Genomic DNA, 23203 nt, shown 5'->3' with positions numbered 1-23203 from the left:
TAATTAGGACTGATAAGCAAGCTTTCGGGACAAAGGTCTTTATATTCAAAAAAGAAGAATGGAAAAGTTCACTCCCCCTACACTGGAATTCCATCTTTACTGGAAAAAGAAGGAAGAATGCCAGATCCTGCCTGGTATATATGAAAGGACAATGAAATTACGCAGAAGTGAATTATGGTTCTCATTAAAGAGGCTGTTTTATTAACATGTTATGATTTCAGCAGCAGCTTTAGGGGTTTGGGGGCATTACTAGATTTTATATATTAGTGTTATTACTGAGCTTAGCTTTTCCATCCAATGATTGTATAAACATCTTCTAGGTCCAGAAAATACTAGTACACATAGAATTACTATTAATGCGGTGACAGTCAAAATTTTGCAAGCTTCATTAAGATGAAAAGTATTACCTCTTGGGAGCGCCTGACTGGCTCAGTTGGTAGAGCATGCAACGCTTGATCTTGGGGTCATGAGTTCAGGCTCCACATTGGGCATAGAGATTACTTAAAAAAAAGTATTATCTCTTGGAGAGTAACACTGCATGCAAAAAATGTCAAGCATGAGTTGAGAGAGAGGGTGGGAAAAAGAAAGTAGACCATAAGGGAGAAAATGTATTGAGTCGTTTAAATTTTATAAATTGTAATAGAAGTAATTCTGGAAGCAGCCTCGCCCAGTAAATTCCTCTTTAGCCCTCTTCTCAAGTCTCCCCTCCCCCATCCTTCACCCCCAAAGGATGGCCACCAAGGCAGAAAGCATCTAGTGAGGTATTCTTTTGGGTCTGTGATGTTCTGGTGCACCTTGCAAATATGCCAGTGGCAGTGAAGGCCTGGGCAGAAGCAGGTGTGGCCTGACCCAGGTGTGGCAACTTGCAGGGCTGCCCTCCAGCTGGGTTGCTTTGGGTGACTTCTCCCTCTAGGATCAAGTTGCCATGTCAGCAAAATGCTGTGACTTAGGACAAATGACTTAAACACTTCTTTCTAAGTGCTTGTGTTTAAAAACTTTTTATTTTCTTTTTAACCTTCTCTCCTCATCCCACTTTTTTTTTTTTAAAGTACATGTTTTAGCATCTTAATTTCTTCTTCTTTTTTTTTTTTTTTTTTTAGATTTTATTGATTTATTCGACAGAGAGAGACAGCGAGAGGGAACACAAGCAGGGGGAGTGGGAGAGGGAGAAGCAGGCCTCCCACCGAGCAAGGAGCCCGATGCGGGGCTCGATCCCAGGACCCTGGGATCATGACCCGAGTCAGAGGCAGCCACTTAATGACTGAGCCACCCAGGCGCCCCTCTCCTCATCCCACTTTTAAACAGAGGGTAATTGGAGAATTTGCTGTGAATTAACTGACCAAATTGATTTATGCACTTCCCTCTTCCCATTGTATGAGACAAATTACAGCCAGCCTTACAAAAGTGGCTACTTATGTACTAGTTATAACACAAAGGAAATAACCTTTAATATGAGCTGGTGTGAAACAAAATGATTCTATAGCTTTTTGGGAACATGTGCTGTTCTTTCATTTCCTGCGCTTAGAGAAAAATTCTCAAGGAAAGCCTCAATGAAATGCTATTTACTTTATGTTTTGAAATTTGAGGTTCATTTCTTTTTTGTCCTTCTCTATGATGGACATTCCATCTGTGGCAGGTTTATGGCGTATTCTCAACTGAGTGTAGCATAAGCAAGAAATTGTTTAATTTTTCTCTAACAAATGATTTTAAAAGTACTCTTTGCAACATCTTGGGTGGATTCTATAACTTTCTGGCTACTTTTTGGTTATTGAGGGTCTAATCTAATTTAAGACATTCATCTCAAACGCCTTTATGTCCCATCTCCTTCCTGACCCCTAGCACAGGCCTGAGCTGCCTGTTGGGGGTTGAGGGTGGAGGCTCAGGGGGCTCTGCTGTACATCTTCCCCTTGAGGAGGAATTCAGGCCTGGCTCCTCAGATTTTGGTACAAGGAAGAGAGATGGGGAAGCCAAGTTCTAGACGCCACAGCTGGGCACCTGGTCTGTATGTCAGTGGTGGTGAGGTGACCCAGACTCCCTCTGGGTCCATCCTCTGTGAATGTGTAATTGGCCCCTCACCAAGGGACTCTGATTCAGAGAGGACCGGCTGTCTCCCTCCAGCCCCACCCAATGTCCCTTCCTAATTCCCTCTGGCTGAGGCGTGGTTCCCGTGCCCCGAGGACACTTGGGCAACTGTCTGGTCTCCGCCCTTCTCTTATCTCCATGTTTGTTCACAAGGAGTTTGCAGACTGCTGTGGGCTGTGGAGGACGAGGTGCGGTGTGAAGGTTCTGCCTCTTCTTTCCAGATCTACTGACTGTAGTCTCTTTTGTTTCTTCTCAGGCTATTATAGGGGTGACTCCCAGAAGCCTAAAGAAATCTCTGAATCATTCTTTGGTAGCTCTTACCCTGCTTGTCTCTGGGGGTGAGGGGTAGTTCCTCTGATTTCGGTCCTCAAGAGGGCTATCCTGCCACTCCAGGCTCGAGGCTGTACACACAATAGGGGATCAGGGAATGTGACTTTGAATGGATGGACTGCTATCCCCCTAACCCCTGATAGTTCTCCTTGGACCCCTCCAGAGCCACTCCATTCTGGTTCTTGTCCACTAAGATTTTGAATTAGGGTGACTTAATTTCTCTAAAGATTCTGGTGTTCTTCATTGAGCTCGCTTTGTGCAAGGTTATGTAGCTGGATTGATCAGAACCAAGCAATCATCGAGACTCATATATGTAAGTCCATGCCGAGATGTCTTAGCCTCTTTTCTCCATTCGGGAATCTAACGATGGGGAGATTTTGCTGGGTAATTGAATCCACTGTGATCTTCTTTCTTGTCATGCTTTCTACGTTGAGGCCACTCACATTCTGTAATGACAGAGGATGAAAAGATCTGGGTAGAGCGCAAAATGGTACAGAAGGTCTGGATAGTTGGGAAGCCCAGATGGACGAGAAGTAACAACGTTCAGTCTTTGAAGCTTTATGTAGCTTTAGTTGTTAGAAGCAATGAGCCTGTTGCCTTTAAGTGAGATCCGTGGCGGGCCCTTCCTGTTGGACTCAAGTTCCTTCTCTTAAACCATGGCTGTTGGGAATCCAGCCAAGCAGAAAGGCCCTTGATTGTTTTATTCCTTTATGCTTGGGAATACCAATTTTCTGATTACTAAATTAGAAAGAAGAAATAACATGTCTAATAAACAGTCACCGTTTCCTTCAGATTTGCAGACTTCTCAGGTTTTAAATGCTCATGAGAATTATTTCCCCATAGACCTGTGTTACAAATTTAAGCCTTTGTTCTTTAAGCTGCATTTACATAATTATAATTAATTTTCCCCTGCTCTCTCATTTTCCCAATTGTCTTTTCCTACTCTGTGCCTAATATATGCACAGAGATTGATGGGAGGATGAAATGTCTTTCCATGAGTAGATTCAGGGTTCTTTCAGGGCAACGTAATTATTTAATTTAGTTGCACAAAAGATCCAGGTTTTTTTTCTTGGACCACAGTAATCATTATTAGTGACTGCATTTGTAGTCACAAAACCTTCCTATTTCACATTTATCAAAACAGAGGTTAAAAAAACGCAGTTTGTCCCTTCATACTGTGTAAATGAAAAGTCATCCCAATGGACCTGTGATACTTTATATTTTCTTAGGACTCGTTTCTCTCAGCAAGTATGTCTGAGGTTATTACGAGTGCAAACTCTTGGTGTCAAAGGGATGTTCAGATTTCATATTTAAGGCTCGTGGCCTAGTGTGAAGTGGTTTCACCCTCCCACAGCTTCAGCTCCTGTCCACACGCTGGTAACTCCCAACAGCGCCCCCTGGCTTAGAGGGCCCCTTGGTGTTCCATGCCCTGATGTCCACCCTCTCACTGGACACCACTGATGTGGTGAGGACCAGGTCCTCAGACTCAACACACCTGAGGCAGAATTCCCTCCCTGGTGCCCCTCAGCCTCGCCAGCCTCAGCTTGCTCTTCCCCTCCCTCATTAGGCCCTAGCTATGCTGACCTTTGCATTCCTTGCTTCCAAAACTTCTTCTTCCCTTGTCTGGCTTTCAACTTGTCCTTCAGACCCCAGAGTAAAGGTCCTTTCTGCAGAGAAGCCTCTTCTCACTTCCTTGCCTACGTCAGGCCCCTGTTTTAGGCTCTCCTGTCACCCTACACTGCTGTCTCACTGCCTCATCACTGTTGTAATAAAACAGTTTCATGAAAACCAGTTTAATTTCTGTCCCCCCATTCCCGCTAAGTTCCAGGAGAATAGAGACTTTTCTGACTTCTGTTTTTAGTACATAGTAGAGTGCATTGCATGCATTATAGTAGGTGCTCAGTAAAATACTGCTGAATGAATTCGCTCATTTAATAGGGGAGATAAGAACCATCTACCCTTTCAGTATTTTTGCACTCTAAGCTTGGCTTTTAATCTTTGTGCTGTGGAATGTATCCGTTCTTTGGCCGCAGACCCTCTTCTTTCCTTCACTCATGCTTTTGCCGTGGAGAACAAAAGAATACCCATAAACCATCCCTTCCTGAGATTGAGAAGGAAAAGGCCACTTCTGCTGAGAATCCTAGTGTGCTTTAGAAAAGATGATTACAAATGTATAATGCCTTGAAATGGAAAAGGACAAACTCATTTCTTTAAAAGAATTTTAGACTTTTTGAATTCATTTAATACTACTTTCCAGAATTTCCACATTGGTTATATGTGTGTTGAGTTTATATGGAGGTTTCACTCATTAAAATAACACTATCAGTAAAACCTGCCTAATTGCGGTATTTTGCATACGATTAAAATTCTCTGCTGCCTGTGTCTGAAAAATCTTCAGTCCACAGAAGTGAGTGTTGTCTGTGAACTAATTCTTACCCCAGAAGAGCATAGAATAGACCTGCACCAAAACAAAAGCACCAGTTTTCTCCGTAAAAGAGGAGGATAGGAGGCCTGGGGTACATGAGAAGAATAATCAAACAGCATTGGGCTTCTTTAAAACTTAAGGAAATGCACTTTTATTTCAGATTTACAAACAAGAAAAATGGTCAGCATCTAGGTGTTTCATCTAAGAATCCCAAGCAATAGAAGAGTACACACTCCTGACTTCCAGGTAGCAAAGTCACTCAGAAATAACACCTACCTGGGTAAGATAAATGTAGAATTTGAGAAAACATTTTTTGTCCAATTTTGTTTTGCCCATTTCTGATCCTGGTCAGAATATGTGACATATCACAGTGTTCTTAGGATTTTTCGTATTTAAATATAAAAGATGGCGACTTATGCCCAATTAAAAGGGAGAACAGTGAACACATTTATTATCTAGTGCCTATTTTTATTCCTTGCCAACTTGCAATTGAACATCGATGGATATTCACAAATGACCATTCTTTGAAATTACACCAGTGTCAGAATTTCAAGGTATTGTGCTTTTAAGCTGGCAGGAGCTTATCTCTGGCTGTGGAGGCTTGTATTAATTAACTCTTTTTTTTTTTAAAGATTTTATTTATTTATTTGACAGAGAGAGACACAGCGAGAGAGGGAACACAAGCAGGGGGAGTGGGAGAGGGAGAAGCAGGCCTTCCGCTGAGCAGGGAGCCCGATGCAGGGCTCGATCCCAGGACCCTGGGACCATCATGACCCGAGCCGAAGGCAGACGCTTAACGACTGAGCCACCCAGGTGCCCCTGTATTAATTAACTCTTAAAGCCAGTGGTTCTCCCAGCCTCGGCTGCACATTGGAATCACCTGAGGATATAAAACTGTTGTCCGCGCCCTCCGAGATTCTGATCTAATTGTCTGGGGTGTGGCCAAGGTGTGGGAGAAGTTTTAGAACTCCCTGGGCGATGCCAATGGGCAGCCAGTTAGATTCTGGTGGGTTGAAAACCCCAGACTTAAGGTGACAAATACATATTGTCTCAACAGAGCCACAGAATTCATGAGTTTGATAATGGTTATTTTCTATGATAGCCTATACTGTACTAAATCTTAAAAGTATGGGAAGAGGGGCATCTAATAAGAAGAGTCTGGATACAGGGCGCCTGGGTGGCTCAGTTGGTTAAGCGACTGCCTTCGGCTCAGGTCATGATCCTGGAGTCCCAGGATCGAGTCCCGCATGGGGCTCCCTGCTCAGCGGGGAGTCTGCTTCTCCCTCTGACCCTCCCCCCTCTCATGTGCTTTCTCTCTCTCAGTCTCTCTCTCTCAAATAAATAAATAAAATCAAAAAAAAAAAAAAGAGGAGTCTGGATACAAATAGTGTGAGTATAGAGGAAGCAGGAAAATGGAGAAGGGTCATTTATGCTTGGGATTTTGTGGGTGCTGGTTTTCTTAAAAAAATTTTTTTTCACTTTATTTTTATGATGATAGCAATACAGGCTCACTGTAGGAAAGTTGGAGAGTACAGAAAAGACCAGAGAAACAGGGAAAACAATCGATAATCTCAGTATGTGTTTCATTTTATTTTATTTGTTTATTTTAAGCAAGCTCTCTGCCCAACGTGGGGCTTGAACTCACAACCCTGAGATCAAGAGTCGCACGCATGCTCTACCGGCTGAGCCAGCCAGGCGCCCCTCAGCACGTGTTTTATGCCTGCACTTTCTTAAAATGATTTAACAACCAAAGATTAAGTAGCAATTCTCAACTCTGTTTATACATTAGAATCTTCTGGGGTGCTTAAAGAATACTGATGGTTGGGCTCTACTCCAGTCCGGTAAAATAATCTCTTGGGTGTGGGACCCAGATGTCTTCCTCATTCATTCATTCCGTATATCTACATTTTTATCTGTATACATATATCTATACCTCTATAGCTCTATATGTTTATCTTTAAGTGGTTTTGATGCACTGGGAGGGGTGAGAATCGGTGAGCTAAGGTTGCTGATTGACTAAAACATCGATCAGTAAACTACATCAGGTATTAGTTTATATGAAAACCTTGATTTTTATGCAGATTGGGGGGCAAGTGATATGCTCACCTTCATATCAGTATTTTCTTTCCTAACAGGTTTCCTATTTGTTTATTTATTTATTTTTAAAGATTTTATTTATTCATTTGAGAGAGACAGAGACAGAGCACAAGCAGGGGGAGAGGCAGAGGGAGAGGGAGAAGCAGACTCCCCGCTGAGCTAGGAGCCGGACGTGGGGCTTGATCTCAGGACTGAGCTCATGACCTGAGCCGAAGGCTGACGCTTAACCATCTAAGCCACCCAGGCGCCCCTCATATTCTTTTTAATATCATGCATTCTTAGTGTCCTTAAAATGTGGTTTGTCTCATAGTCAATAGATCTCTTACATGAAACAAAGATAAACCTTTGAGCATTAACTGATCTCACAATGTTATCCACGGCCTCCTGGTGGTGAACAGAAATACTTCGGGAAGGCAACAAAGAACATAAAAATGGTGTTTTGTTTTGATTAATCCATGATGGGGACTACACAGTTCACAGCAGGATAATTTAAGAATTGATACAGAAATAAACATGAAACACAGGAATTGGGGGAACAGTACCATCATTTGGAGTACATCAGAGGTAACCCTGAGTGTCATTAAAATGGTTTGTAGGTCTACCTTGGCGAAAGGGGAACCTAGAGACTTAAGAGAATCGCTCACATTTTATTGTAGAAGGCAAACTTCGTCAGACATCTGTTCTACCCCCATCACTCTGCATGTGAGAAAACTAATGCTCAGGACCCCTTTGTTATTTCTAGAAGTTTCAGAGTTAGAAAGGAGAAATCTTGTCTTAGATTACTCTTATGTTGCGTGATACCTCCTTCTTTGCACATGGGGTTGTATGGGGGACACAGGAATTTGGGGCTGATGTTAAGATAACCCAGTTTAGACCTAGTCAGGAAGAATCAGTGGGATTCTTTTTTTTTTTTTTTAAAGATTTTATTTATTTATTTGACAGAGAGAGACACAGCGAGAGAGCGAACACAAGCAGGGGGAGGGGGAGAGGGAGAAGCAGGCTCCCCGCAGAGCAGGGAGCCCGATGTGGGACTCGATCCCGGGACTCCAGGATCATGACCCGAGCCGAAGGCAGTCGCTTAACCGACTGAGCCACCCAGGCGCCCAGAATCAGTGGGATTCTACATTGGCATATTCTTGGGGCACCATCAGCAAATTTTAGGCTTGATCCTGAATCAAAGTCGCCACTAGGATTGGCAATGTGGTTGCTTTACCAGCTTACCTCTCTTGAGTCTTTCAACAAGACAGTTTCACGGTCAATAATTTGCCACAAAACACATTGTTAGATGATGGTGTTCAAACCAGGTTTGTCAGCCTCTGAAATCCGGGTTTTCTCTATTGTGATACAATGATGTGTTATACAAACTTGTTTCTTTTAAAGCAACTCAGGGTGTGGGTTTGAGTGTTTTAGGAGAGCTTCAAGACCCTTTAGAGGCCACTAAAGGACTCCACAGAGGCACCGATGTGAGTTGCCTTCAGCCTGAGAAGGGCTATTAGGGTACTGCGTGTGGGGGCTGGGAACTGGTATGAACTGGAGTGGTCCTTGGGAGCATGTGGAAATGCAGACTCTTGAGTCGCACGGGGTACTTACTGAATTGGAATCTGCATTTGAACAAGATTCCCAGGTGGTTTGTAGACACTCTGAAGTGTAAGCACCACTTCTCTGAGAGATCCACGGGCTTCGGTGTGAGCACTTGAGCATGAGGGATTGGTTCCTACCTCCAAGGAACAGGTAGGACAGGGAGGCAGTTAGGGGAAAGAGAAGAACTGTTTCCCACCAAACAACACATTTAGAGGGTAGAAACTTGTGTGTGAGGGGAATAGCTAAAGACAGAGACCCCAGATGCTATCCCAGTGCTCAGATTTCCAAGTGGGAGACAGGAGGGCTATAAATGCCCAGGTAATTTGCTTTGTAGAATGGACTTAAAAATGTGAACCTCCTTTGTCTAAAACCTAGGAAGGTATAGCTAAGGACATAAACAGTACCCTGGTCTGCAATGATGCATGACGTATTAGAACTAGAAAGGACTTGGGAAGCCATCTGATTGAAGGATTCCAAACCGAACCCGTAACTGGACTTTAGGACATTAGTGAAATCACTGAACATTATTCAGAACACTTTTATGTATATACGTATACATTTGTGCCTCCTTCTATGAACACAGTCCTAGTTTTTACCACATTTCAAAGTAATCTGATGTAAACCTCTGCCTAAAACCGGTCTCCTTTTATAGATAAGAAGGTGACTGGGGTGTATACTCTTACCAATCACCTATTGGCAGAGTTAATTCTAAATGCCAACCTTTTACCATTCCACCTCAGCCAGCCTTTATGATCTGAGCTAAGTATTCTGAAATGCTAAGCGGATTTTCTGTGGGATAAATCTTGTAAATCTCTGCATTTTCTGATTATTGGAAATGGTTAGATCTTTATAGCATTGGAATATTGTGACATAAAAGGAATTTTACCTGAAAGCATTTCAAAGCCTCTGTGTATTGGCCAGGTGAGTATGAAGATATTCATTGCAGAACTGCTATAGGGCAGAATGTTCTGGGCATTGGCCCTGTTTGGCCCATCGCTGAGGGCAGCAGGGTTCCATGACACAGGACTCTCCCCAACTGGTGGCCTCCAACTGACTTTTGTGTGTGTCTTCATAGCTAATAAATGATTATGAAGTCTCTGTGGGGAGCCAGGTGCTGAACTTTACAAACAGAGTAATATAATCCATGTAGCATTTAGATCAAGTAATGATTTCACTATCTGGTAATTTACTATCTGGTGAAGTGTTGATTCCGTGAATCCAAAGGACATTTAGAACATTCTTCATTTCTAAGGATAAAGCTTTTAAGACTGCTGCTCTGTAACAACCACAGATGAATGGCCTTTAGTTGTGGAAGTTAACTTGTTAAGGTGGGCCCTCTTTGCATCTACCAGAAAATAACGGAGTATCCAGATCTTTGTTGAATTATGTCCGTGTCAGGAGGATGGTTTTTGAAGGACAAATATTTAGTATCTCAACTTGCAGCTTGTGTTTGATTCCAACTTTCATACATGGATGCTCCTATTATAGCTCCTGAAAATCCATCTGGGAAATAATATTCTCATAAGCCTCTTATTCTGAATCTTTAATTATATTTTTGATCCCCTATCCCTTACCATTTGTCCTAAATTATATAAATCAGTGCAGATGTTTAATATCTGGCAACTATAGGTACCATGATACTAGTAATACAACATTTTTTCTTGGATACATAACCAGTTCTGCATAAAGTATAGTACTAACTTATTTCTAAATTAGGTTAATTTATGTAAAGTGATAAAATGTTACTGGTTTCTTATTTTATCATCTTTAGTATTCATGAAGGAGCAGTTCTTTCCTCTTTTCTCCAAGGTCTTTAACAAAATTAGCCTTTGTAACCGTTTTTGTGCTAGTTGACTGTGAATGAGGAGAACTAATGAAGCAGAAAATTAAAATACTTTTGATGTTTTCATTTTAATACTAATCATTAATCTACACTTCATAGTTACTTTCTCACTGATAAATTTATGGCTTTAAAAAGTATTTCTATGTTGTGTAATTTTTTTTTTTTTTTTAGCTACAGAGCTTTATTAGATTTTTAAATTCTTACTATTTGTATACCTGGTCAAGGAACAAGAATTTTGGCAGCCAAAAATCAACTTGATTATCGGCAGAAGGCTTATTTGTGTATGCTCCCAAGCATTTCACTGCCCATGTGTATGTTTTTTAAAAAAAGTTAAACATAGGCCATCTTGAATATATTTTCACCTTTAGGAGAGTATGCATTTTTCTAGGAGTACTTTAGAGAGTGGTTATACCGTAATATTCATGCTATTTTGGAACTAAAAGCCCTGGAATTGTTGTATAGAATTTTCAGGGCTGGAAAAGACTTCAGGGACCTCAAGGAAATTATTTAACACAGCCAGTTTGTGAGATCCTTCTAGAATGAAAGCTCTAGAGAACAGGGAACATGACTCTAAGGCCCGGCATGTAAGAGACGTCCAGTAAGTGAGTGAATTAGTAACCTCCTACATTCTGTCAGTGAGGATCCTAAGGCCTGGGAAGGTGAAATGGTGGGCCTTAGGTGAGTTTGCCTGAACTGTCAGCAAATGGTAAGAACCAAGTCTCTGGTGCAGGGTGCGGTAACTACCGTGCCATGTTGTGTGCCTGTATTCACGCAGTTCTTGGTCTCATGCTAAATGGAGGCAGCTCCCTTGTTCTCAAGTGCTGGTGTAGCTATCAACCAGCTGTTCCTGCCCCGGGTCCTTACTCCCCAAGCTCGTTTGAGCACAGGATGTTGCTTCCTTTTCTGCTTCCTGCCTTAAATGTTTGCTGACCTAGGTTCTATGCTGGGAATTCGGCAAGTTGACAAAGTAGAAATGGTCCCTGTCTGTATAGAGTTTACAGCCTTGCCTCTCCTTTGCTGTTACTCTCCTCCTCCCTCTCTACTCCCCCCAAGCTCACATGGGGCCTTTATGTGATGGACACTTTTTCTTTGGATATAATTTTATCCTCACAGAAAAGCTGCAAGAATAAGAATACAACAGAGAAACTTCATATACCTTTACCCAGATTTACTTACTGTTAACTTTTACATCATTTGCTTTATCATTACAAACTTGCACACTCACTCCTTACACACACACGCATGCACAAAATTACTTTTTCTGAATAATTTGAGAATAAATTACATACCTCATGGTCCTCTGCCCCTAAATACCTCAGTGTATATGTTCTAAGAATAAGGACATTACCTTATATGATCATGGCACAGTGATCAACATAAGTAAATTTAAAACTGATAAGGCCCTTTAAATTTTTTTTAAGGTCCTTTATTTTTGAATTTTTTTTTTTTTTTTTTAAATCTGATCTCTACAGGGAAACAGACCTGAGGGTAGGAAACTAGCAAACACGGAGAAAAGGTTGTGGCAGCATAAAGACTAGAGTTGGGGCTGGCCTGGCACGTGTGTGATCTGTGCTTGCTTTAATGTTTTGCCATTGCCACCTTGAAATTCTTTATTTTTGAAAAAAGCCTCATATTTTCATTTTGCACTGGACCCGGAGATTATGTAGCCAGTTCTGCCTAGCGTACCTGTGTACTGGGCTAGGAACTTCTCAATCTGATTTTGTAGGTAGTGTTGTCGATAAGGAAACTGAGGCTTAGAGGGATTTAAAATAATTCGGCTCAGGTTGCTGAGCTACCTGGTGGGACGGAGATTCGAACTTCAGTCTTTTTGATTCCATATCCGATGGCTGTCACATCGCTTTCAACTACTCCATGCCCCCACCTCTCCCCGCACTGTGGGGGCATGGAGTGCATTTGGAACTGTCCTTGCTCCTTTGCTCCTCAGGAACTCTATCTTCTGGTACCATCTTCTGGTACTATCTTTTGGTACCACAGGCTGTTTCTCTTTTTCTTCCTAAATCGCTAGGCTAAAGTGTTCACCAGAGGGCCATTTGGAAAACCTTAGTAAGTCGATAATTTTTGTCTCAAGGGAACTGCCCATGAGTAGTTTTTTTTTTTTTTTTTTGTATTTTATTTATTTGACAGACAGAGACATAACAAGAGAGGGAACACAAGCAGGGGGAGTGGGAGAGGGAGAAGCAGGCTTCCCGCGGAGCAGGGAGCCTGATGCGGGGCTCGATCCCAGGACCCTAGGATCATGACCTGAGCCGAAGGCAGACGCTTAACGACTGAGCCACCCAAGCGCCCCCCATGAGTAGTTTTCATCTTAATCTTCTCTCAGATTTATAGAGAAATCAAGAGAAAAGTCTGCCTATGGCCGCTCCCTCATTCAACCCTATATCCCAATCGCAGCACCTGGTTTTCTTCATGCTCCCAGTTTTGGGAGTCCTTCTGTTGTCCTTTGGGATTTAAGGTCCTGCTTCATTCCCAGAGTCTTCAGCTGGGAGTTGGAGAACTATCTGGAATCTGAGTTTCTGTGTTTGGGTGGGTCTTCCTGCTCTCAGACCTTCTTGATGCTCATTACTGGGCCTGGTGCATTCTAGGCCCCGGGAAGGCATCTGTGAACAGGACATTCACTGTTACTGTTCTCAGGAGTTTACATAGTCGTCCTCCCTGTGGCTGTGTCCCGTCTACATAGGATGGCTATTAGGCAGAAACAAAATTAATAAGCTAGGGTTGTTGTTGGGAAAAATAAGACGAGGAGAAAGGCTAAAGAAGTAGAATCACTTGACTTGAACAGGGCCTGCGAAAGAGGACGTGGAAGATGCACTGTTGAAGTTGCGGAGGATGACCACTCTCTATCTCATCCAGAAAGTGACAAAGGACTCGATTTTTCATTTTTGTAGAGTAATTTAGGTTAGGAACTTAGACTGTTGTGATAGAACTTGCACTGTGACAGATTGAAAATTGTTACCAGAGGAGCCAGTATGGTCCTTTCCTCCGTTTTCTTCCAGAAAGAGGGCTGGTATCTCCCTGCCTAGGTCATTTAAAGTCATCCTTGCCCTAAAGGTCATTTTTTGTTATTAAAATGTCCTCCCCAGACACTACAGGATTAGATTTTCAGAGGAGCCCATCTCCTTCCTGTCCTTACTGGTTTATGGCCATCCAATTCTCCCTGAAACCCGTTTCCCCTTCTCAGGAGAGTCTCTGATCAGCTGCACAAAGGGAAACAACCCTGAAGGCGGCTGGGGCTGGAGTCAGCTCGCTGTGCAGAAATGAGCCTTGCAGTTTGGTCCGTCCCTAGCCAGGCCTTGGCTTTGGCTGGCCTGGGAGACTTTCTGGAGATGTGGCTCTTTGGCCTGAGCTGTTGTCTGACTGCAGTCAGGGACTATGAGTTGTTCTCCACTCTGTACTCAGCAGAGCTTTGTTTAGAGGGAGGTTGTCTCATCATCTAGAATCTCCTTCTCCCCTTTCCCCCACTCTTCTCTTCCATGGTTATCTTCGTGTTTGCACTCCCCATGGAACCAATCTGTATATGCATTGTTCTGGGCTTCAGGATTACCAGATAAGGGGGTTTGTATTATGATAACCACGCGTGCCTCCCATTTGAATGCACATACTGTAATCCCTTTTTAACTGACTATAAACCAAGCCAAGCCTGGGCAGATAATATCATTTACTTTTTTATTAAACCCAGAGATGTCAGATGAAGGCATGTGAAATGCCATCCATGAAAATATCAGCTATGCAGAAGCACGGTTATTACATAAGCAAACAGTCCTGCTTTAGCTGGAGTGCTGGAGAGTACAAGTACTTCAGGTTTATTCTGGACTCTTAGGCTCCCTCTGTCCAGCCCCTCCTCCCAAGGCGGGGCGGTCAATGGGCTCCTCTGTTCAAGGGTACAAGTGCCTCCTGAGTGCTATGGGGGAGTTTGAATATGTCACTCCTTAAGTTTTGAGCATTTAATTAAAGCTTCAGCCCCGAGAGAAGATACTTGTTTGAGTATATGTCGTAGTCAACAACTATTAGAGATTCCCATGTGCCTACCTATCTCTGGTTAATTCTCCTCTGTTGATGTTATAATTAACACGGATCAGAACTGATGGTAGATACCTAAAGCAATTGATGCTGATTTATAAAGTCTGGATACCTTTATTTATATCTGGATATGTGTTCACGCCACTCAAATGTCAACTGAATGTTCACATTTTCCCAGTCTCTACCGAAAGCCTCTTGGGTGCTCCAAGTGTCACTGGGGGTGAGCTCCTGGGTTTATAACAAGGCCTGCGCATAAAATTTTGCCTGGGAGGTCTCCGTTGTTTGTGTGGTTGGCTCCAGCTGACATCAAGCTCTGAGCCGACCAAGGATCGTATTTTGAATTATATTGACATCTCCATCAAACTGATAGTGATGTGCCTGTGAAATTTTATGCTAACCTATAAAATTTAAAGCGACACGACCGATAGTCATCTTTCAAAAAAAAATGAGAACTTTTAATTTTAATGCCAAGGGTCTTGAAGGGGAGATCAATAAATCATCAAGGAAGCATCATTTCAAAGAGGCAGTCGGCCAAAGAGTGGCTCATCTTTGTCCTGTGGAACATAGCAGTATTTAATATGGGTAATGCTTAGTTTGTTTTGGGATTCGGATGCTTAAAAATGTGTAGCAATTACTGCCCACTGATGCGTGTCAAGTTTTTAATGGAGGAGGAGGCCAAACTGGTTTATTTGACAAGCATGTGTGATCTATAGGACATGTTCCATATCATTAGAATATGTAGTGCTCTCTCTCCAGCGATGAATGAACCAGCCATGGTGAGCCTGCTGTCTAGATAGAACCCTTGATCCGACATTCTCAGCATAGTTTAGCAGTCATTGGAGAGAAACCTGTACCCCTCCAGCTCTTCCTTGGTTCTCAGGTGGCATTTTTGTAGTACACTGGGTTTACAGTTCCTGGTTATACTCTGTTGGCTAGCAGTTAGTTCTTGCTGGCAATAATGTTAAGCGTGTATAGAAGGTGTGTGGGAAGAACACTGGATTAGAAAGCCCAGTTTCAGGTGACCCCCAGCCCCTGCACTGTTGTACAGCATTAGTTTTATGATCTTGGGCAAGTCATGAAGAGTCTCCGAGGCTCAGCTTCCTCATCTATGGGGGCCAGATGATCGTGGTGCTTCTGCCCACTTCATACAGTTGTTGTCAGGTTCACGGAGGCATCTGTTCCTGAGAGGACTTTGTACGGGGTAAACTATAAAGGACCATGCAGGAGTGGCAAGGTTATCATGATTTCTGCCATTGGGCATTTAAGTACATTGCATACACCTTTGAGGAGTGCTTAACTTTTTCTTTGAAAATGAACTCACGGTAGTGTTTGGTTTTGTTCCATGGCACTTGATGCAAAAGTTCTAGCAATTTTCTGGGATAGTCCTGACAGGGGTTTCGGAGCTTCCTATGATAGTGATTTCCTTAAATGCATTGGTGATGAATAGGCTATAGGTGTGTTCCGTGCTGGTGTGTTTGAGTTGATACATGAGCCTTACTGTTTTTAATCCATTTATCCTCAGGTCTGCAATGACTGCAGCAGCTTTCATCTAGTGAGTTGAGTCCATTGTAAATATAAACTGAGAGGAGATTTCCGGTGCTATCCCACAGAAACTCAGGGGCAAAAGTCTCTACCCTTCAGCGAGCTGTTCTTCTTTCATCTCTGTGATTCACATAGACCAAGTAATTGGATGGTGCTGCACTTACTTCAGGGCCAGATACTGCTCGGGAGGGCTAGTAAATACAGATAGCCCTGAGTGGTCAGGGGATTTTGATGAAGGACTGGTGCCCAGTGTCCCCAGAATGACCTGAACCAGCTTGGGGTGAAGAAGGGAGGCTCAGACAGAACAATGCCACAGCGGATAGGTAGATACCCTCTGTTTTATGAAAGCCAATGTGCTTGCTCATCCTGAGAGCATGTCTCTCCCTGGAGCTCGTTGATTTTGCAAGTATGTGTAGGATTCTTGTTGGGGTTTCATCTGTCTGTGTAGTTACATTGGTGATTTTGCTATAGTATATTGAGGATTTGGGGTTTCCTGTGTAGTTGAGGGCACTGTGGAATTTCATAAAAGGAATTAAGCTCTAGTAATTCTCTTTGGTGCTCTACGAGGCTTTCAGATAAAAAAATAGATTGCAGGATATAAATGACATGCTCAAGATCTCCAGACTATCTTATCTGGTGAAGAACACTGGCCCTGAAGACAGACTGTGGGTATTCAAATTTCAGGTCTATCACTCATTTGCTGGGCCAGCTCAAGGAAGTTACTTGACTTCCCTCTGCCTCAGTTTCTACATTGGAAACTAAAAGGATTATACTTAATTCACTCATATGGGCATTGTAAGGATTAAATAAAGTATGTACAATGCTAGGAGAGGTGTCTGAAATATAGTCAGTGCTTCATAAATGTCAGTAATTCTCAAATGAAGTTCTCCATCATTTCAATACACCAATGGGAAGGGATTATTTCCTCCCTAGTTGAGAATTACTAAACTGGCTAGACTTTAAAAAATGGTATTTTTTTCCCCCCTGAATAAAAGAAGTAAATGCTAGTTCTAAAAAATTAAAATATAGTTAAATTTCATAAGAAAGATACCTAGAGATCCCATTGTTAATCTTTTTCATATATTTTTCTAGTCCTTCATTCTCTTTCTATACACAAATATTTTACATAATTAAAATATTGTGTATTTAGTTTGTATCCTTTTTTTCATATAGAATGTCAGACATTCTCCAGGTAATGGCAATGTCTCAAACATTGTTAATGGCTAGATAGTATTCTAAAATATGAATGCATATTTTATTAATCATTCCCTGTTGACTGGCACTTAGATTGTTGGCAGTAATTGTAATAACTAGTACTAATGAAATATTCTTGTATATACATTTTTATATTTCTGATGGCTTTATTAAAATTTATGCTCTTAATTTACAATTTATCAGCAGTGTGTGTAAGGTCCTGTGAAATCAACTCCTCACTAAGTTACTGAGGCGCTTTGAGTTAAGGGGCTGGAGGACAGGGTCTGTGGAAGGGTGTGGTTGGGCACCACCCAGAGGCTCTTTCACCGTGAAGTTACTTCTGCTCACCTCTAGCTTTTGTACTACTTCGAATGCACATAAAACTGTGACTGTGCTTTAAAAATTGAATGGCTAATTTGAGATTATGGTTTTCCAGACAATTTTGCTTACTCAGCCTCTCTGTGTTCCCAAGCCAGAGGCCCTAACAGCTTCTGCCATTGTGGGAATATTCTCTAACTGGGAAGAGTGAGGAATTCTGAAGTTCAGTCTGAAATCTTGTAGATGGTTTTCATGACCCGAAGCATAGAGCCGATGGGAAGGATCTGGACCCTGGAGTTAGCTTGAGTTTGAAGCCTGGTTCTAGCACAGCTGTGCAGTCTTGGACATCGTGTCCAACTTGAATCTGTTTCCTTATCTAAATTTAAAATATGAGTACTAATATATCTCCTTGCAGAATTTTCTTGAAGATTAGAGAAGGTAATGTTTACAGTGTTTGGTAAATGGTAGCTTTTATAATAATTGCCTCACAAAGCGATGTGGCTCCCATGTTTGTGTCAGTAGGTTTTCTAATTGGACTTGGGGGTCTCGGGGCAGACGTGTGCCCTGAATTGGTCTCATTTTGGAATTACGTAACTGGTGAGATTAAGATATGTCTGGAGATGGTATAGTGTATCACCTCCTCAGCATGTGACTTGATTAAATAAAGTTCTATCCAACCAGTGATTGGAGTGGCCATTCACTTAACTTCTGGATTTTGAATGCTTATTTGTCCAGGTCCTGGGAGGCGGCTCTTGGCCCTATACTAGCTCATTTACTCTTCAGAAATAGCCTATGAGGTGGGTCTGCAGTCTCCCTCCACATGAGGCTCTTTAGGCTTAGAGAGGCCCGCTTCTGTTGGGTTGCCAGATTTAACAAATAAAAGTACAGGAAATATTGCATGGGACATACTTACACTAAAAAATTATTTGAAGTTTATCTGAAATTCAGACTTACCTGGGTGTTCTGTTTTATCTGGCCACCCTACCCATAAACTTCCCCAAGATCATGCAGTGAATGAGGGACAAAGCTGGGACTTAGATTTTCTTCCATCTGACTCTGAAGCCCATGCCGTAGCCTGGTACTCTGTGATGTGTCTGTGAGAAATCAGAAGTAGAACTCAGGTGTGAAAGGTAAGGGCATTGCTGTCAGATGGCTTTAGGTTAAAGTCCTTCACTCATTGTAAATTGACAAGCTGAACTCGGAGACACTTTTCTCTTTTACCTGATTGGTGGAAGATAATTCCCTGGTAGGCCTAATGGTTAGAAATAGAGACAGCTAATGAGGGGTTATGAGATACCTATTATATATGCCAAGTACTGTGCTAGAACTACTCTGGAAAAAGCCCAATCTTTTCAAGTGAGGATTTCAGGTAAGAAGTGAAACATTCCAAAGCTATGTGGTTGTTGAGGTGATCCGGTGCTTCCTTTGACCCCGAAAGCCTGTTGACCTAGACTTGACATTATACATGACCTTCTGCTGGGAGAACTCTGGGGAGTAACTAGGGGTGACGTGTCAGTCATCCAGTGTCTCTGCCAACCCTAGAATAGGTGTTTCAGTATGAGTCTTTCCAATGGGCTGCACAGAGAATTACTTGCTGCCGCTGAAGAATTGGATATATAATATGGTGTAGATATTTCTGGATTCTCAAAAATCCATGAGTTTTCCTTGGTGGTCAAACGCATATTCAGGGCCCATGCCTGCTTTCTAAAGGCTCGTCCACCTGCTTGCTCACCCTGCCATTCAGGATAAACCTGAGGAACTGCCCATCGCTGTGGTGTTGGGCTTCATGTTTGAGCCATAGGTCAGCCTTTCCAGGGAGGAGCCTGGGGAGCTTTGATGGCTAGAGGGCAAGAAGCATGAGGAACCTACTGGGAGAAGACTCCCTGTGGATGAGGAGGGGGAGGAACAGTTTGCTCCCTTCCTCTATCTTAGATAACCTTTTATCTAGGTTATCACCAAGATTGTGGTGGGGAATCTTTGGAAGAAAAGGGAAGGGGATGTTCGCCAGTCTCCCTTGGGAGCACTTGGGTCTCCATCTCTTCTCTGGACTGAGTGAGAAGTTGACTAAAGATGCCTTTTGCTTTTCAGGTAGCTTTGGTTCTGGCAAGTCAGAGGAACTAGAAACCCATCATTTGGCACTCATTTTGTGTCTTGGGAACACTAGTGTCTTTTTGTATAAGATTACCTGGGAGTATTAATCATTTGAACTATTTTAACAGGAGTGGGTATTTCTGAGATACCTCGAATTTGGGGGTACCACTCTACATTTAAAGTACTGGTTCGTTCAGATTAAACAATGAACTCCACTGCATTTCTAGGTTGATGTAAAGGATTTCAAGACTAATAACCATGGTATGATAAAGATACTACAAAATAATTGATTCTAAGCACTTTATGCGTATTAAATTATTGCAATAACATTTGAAGTGGGAACTATTATTATGCCTATGGTACAAATAAGGAAACCAAGGATCAGACCATTTAAATAACTTGCCCCAGATCACACAGATGTTGGTGGCAGAGTCAGAATTTGAACCCCAGGTAGATGGGCTCCTAATCTCTTAACTGCTATTTTGTATAGCTGTATGTATGTGTGTGTGTGTGTGTGTATATCTGATGCAGTCTTGCAAGAAGGATATCCTAATTATGCATACTCACACACACATCTTTGACATTCAGATTTCTCAGAGGATTTTTTTTTTCATAATTGAAGTATTTTTATTTTATGTACAATGAGTTGGCATTAAAGTAGGTATCTTGGATATCTGCAGTTAAGGTAGGTTATCTTGGATGACCAATTCAAGGAAGTTCACTTAATCCAACTTAATGAAGCCTATATCCTTCGCGTACTGACGGAAACACTGGCGGCACATATTGAGGCCGTATTTCTGGATCAGACCGTGCCGGTTTGAGCAGATGCGGCAAGAATGAAAACCCTGGCCAAATTTCCTCGGATAGTTCCAGTACAGCTGCTGGTGACCCATCTTGCTCTCTCGGATGCAACGAGGCAAAAGGCCAGATTTCTCGGAGGATTTAAGAGTAAACAGTGGGGTTTGCAAATTGGATGAGGGGCATGCCAATTGGGAAACAGGTGGATGGGAAGTGGGGTAGAGCATGATACCTCAGGGGAGAGGGATGGGTTAGTGGTCTGGGCTGGGTGGTCCTGATGGGAGTGGAGTAGAGGGGTTAATGCTGACATTTACAGAATAGGTAGTGCTGGGATTGTCAGGGGCTCAGCAGAAGCTGGGGAGAAGGAAATGGCAAGAAGCATTGACATTAGAGAATTCTGGGAGAAAGGGAGTTAATGCTCAGGATGGAGAGACCTAGTTACAACTCTTAAATGCAAGACTACAGTAAATTGCTTGTGAAAGACATGCCCTGTCTCTTTGTCTATCTACCTATCTCTCTAAAGAAGTTGATAAAACATGCAAATAAATGCTTTTGTATATTTTAGGGAAAATTGTACTTTAATAATATGCTGGTTCATTCACTAAAAACTGGCTTTTTCAGACCCATTCTTGCTACTTAACTTGCCCACAGGGATGTGATTTTTACCTGAGAAGTAGCCATCACTGCCCAAGTATTTGGAAACTGTAACCTCTTTCATTCTAAATTGGAAACATTCCAGTCTCTTCTATAATCATGGCTATGTTTGTGTGTGGAATAAGGACAAAAATCAAGGAAAAGCATCAGTGCTGTCAATAATATGTGCTTACCCGGACTGGCACCAAAGTGTAGTGTACTGTGTAGAGGACCACAGATAGCTTATTTTTTAACGGATTGTTTTTGTCTCCAGTGGAGTGATGTTTGCTTCCGAGAGTGTGCGTGTCTGTGTGCGCGCTTCTGTGTGTCTCTGTGTGTGTGCATGTTCATTTTCTGCATTCAGCCTGCGTCACTACCATGGTAATCAGTGTTTCTCAATGGCCTCTGTAGGTGAGGAGGGTTTCTTTGAAGGCTAAAGAACTACACTTCCCAGACATTAAATGTGCATAATGCCTGGAGGGTTTTAAGCCCTGCACTAAGCATGCACGTCTCATACCCAAACTAGCCACAGCGCCTGCACTCCTACAATAGCAGCAGCCCTGAGCAGATGCTTCCAGTGCTCTTATCTGGCTGTGCTTTTCACTTTGGGACAAAGTTCTATAATCATATCTCACGGATTTATTTTCTCCACACTGTAAAGCCTGAATTGTGAAGATCTCATCATGCCATAAAGGGCAGCATGAGCCAAGTTCTTGGGGCTGCTGAGGATTTCTTTGCCTTTTTTTTTTTTCTTTTCCTTTTTGGAGATGTGTATCAGAAAAAGGCTTTGCCTTTAGAAAGAAATTTGACTGCTCTTGCCAATAATGTGTAACAATATTAAATTTAATGGCAGACCTTGAAGTATATAAAAACTTAAGTCCAGAAAAAGGTAAGAGTCATACTACTAATTTTAAGGTAAGTGGAATAGTCCTAGTGAAAGATGGGATACATTTCTTATTTTATTTTATGTTTAGTTAGGTTAAAATGTTTATTTGAACTCTTGACAACATAATTGAGATATTCTATTTCAATATGAGATGAAAACGTAAAGTATTTCTGATGAGGCAAAGTGGTTTTTTTCTTGCAAATGTATACTTCTGTAACAGTAAAATTTGCATGCTGATGAATTGGAAGTGCATTGTAATAAAGTGGTCAGTGACAAAACCATTATATTCTTGGGTTACAAGTCAAGGGTGCAGATATGCTTAAAAATTGTATTTGACACCGATGAACAGTGAGTTTTAATTTAAACATTTCTTATTCAGTTTGAATAATGAGTAAAGCTGTATTTTAACTTTCTACAATAATCTGGACAGAATGATTCCCCATTTGTATCAGTTAAAGAGAGGCATGTGTAGTGAAAATAATTAGCTTTATAAAACGACATGGTTTAAGTACTCAGCATAGATAAAATGGAGGCAGAATCAATGTATCATGTTCTTAGAATCTGTCAGCTCCCATAGCATGAGAGGAACATTTGAAAGTATGAGTTAGGAGATCAGAAATTTAAAATATATGGAGATTGTTCTTGAATTATAAGGAGTATTCCTGCCTGGTCAGACAGAATAAATGACATGTCAAGAAATGTCTTCTAAACTTGTCTTCCAACTGAGATTAATCTGTCATTTCACATTATTCATGTGCGTCTACTCAGATGTAACTTTATCATGTCAGTGCTCCACGTGAGAGCCTGTCTTGAGACTGTTGCTAGTTTACGGTATCAACTTCAATGTGTCATGTTCACAGTTCCAGCACTGATGCCTGCTTTTTATTCAAAATATAAATTAGACCATGGATGAGATTTCCGGAGCACAGCTGAGTTTTCGAAGCCTGAGAAGGACCTTTTATATAGAAATAGGGTAGGATTTGGGGATTTGGTTAACTCAATATGCAGTTTGTCGGAAGGATTTTCCATTTAGAGTTTTGTCTTAATATGTTTGGAAACTCTCCTGTATGCTGAATATAGGAGTAAGTTGAAAGGCACAGCATACTATCAGGATTGTCTTTCTTTGCACATCATAGAAATAATGATGAAAATGATTTCCATTACTTTTACCATATAAGTAATCTTTAAGATTGAATTAAAGTGAAACATGATGTCAATTTGAGTGAATTTTTCTAGTTACATAAACTTTTTTTTTTTTTTTTTTAAAGATTTTATTTATTTATTTGACAGAGAAAGACACAGCGAGAGAGGGAACACAAACGGGGAGTGGGAGAGGGAGAAGCAG

The 23203-nt window shown here is 41.8% G+C and overlaps 2 protein-coding genes across 4 annotated transcripts in view; one reads left to right on the top strand and one right to left on the bottom strand.

Annotated features, from left to right (window-relative positions):
* The window catches only part of PLCH1 (phospholipase C eta 1), a 174856-nt gene that overhangs the window by 4392 nt on the left and 147261 nt on the right, over positions 1 to 23203 (top strand). The window lies entirely within an intron of this gene.
* On the bottom strand, positions 20155 to 20533 carry LOC118005575 (40S ribosomal protein S29-like). Its single transcript, XM_034997548.1, has one exon. The coding sequence runs from the start codon at positions 20432 to 20434 to the stop codon at positions 20264 to 20266; it is 171 nt and encodes a 56-aa protein (XP_034853439.1). The 5' UTR covers positions 20435 to 20533; the 3' UTR covers positions 20155 to 20263.

Source organism: Mirounga leonina, unplaced genomic scaffold (genome assembly GCF_011800145.1).
Source record: "Mirounga leonina isolate KUSES-001 unplaced genomic scaffold, KU_Mleo_1.0 Mir_115, whole genome shotgun sequence".
Taxonomy (NCBI): domain Eukaryota; kingdom Metazoa; phylum Chordata; class Mammalia; order Carnivora; family Phocidae; genus Mirounga; species Mirounga leonina.
The sequence above is the reverse complement of the archived record's forward strand: the minus strand, read 5'-3'. Positions and strand labels throughout refer to the sequence as shown.

What these genes read in the sequence shown, in the direction of transcription:
- LOC118005575 (XM_034997548.1), bottom strand. Translation starts at nt 20,434, where the DNA reads ATGGGTCACCAGCAGCTGTACTGGAACTATCCGAGGAAATTTGGCCAG.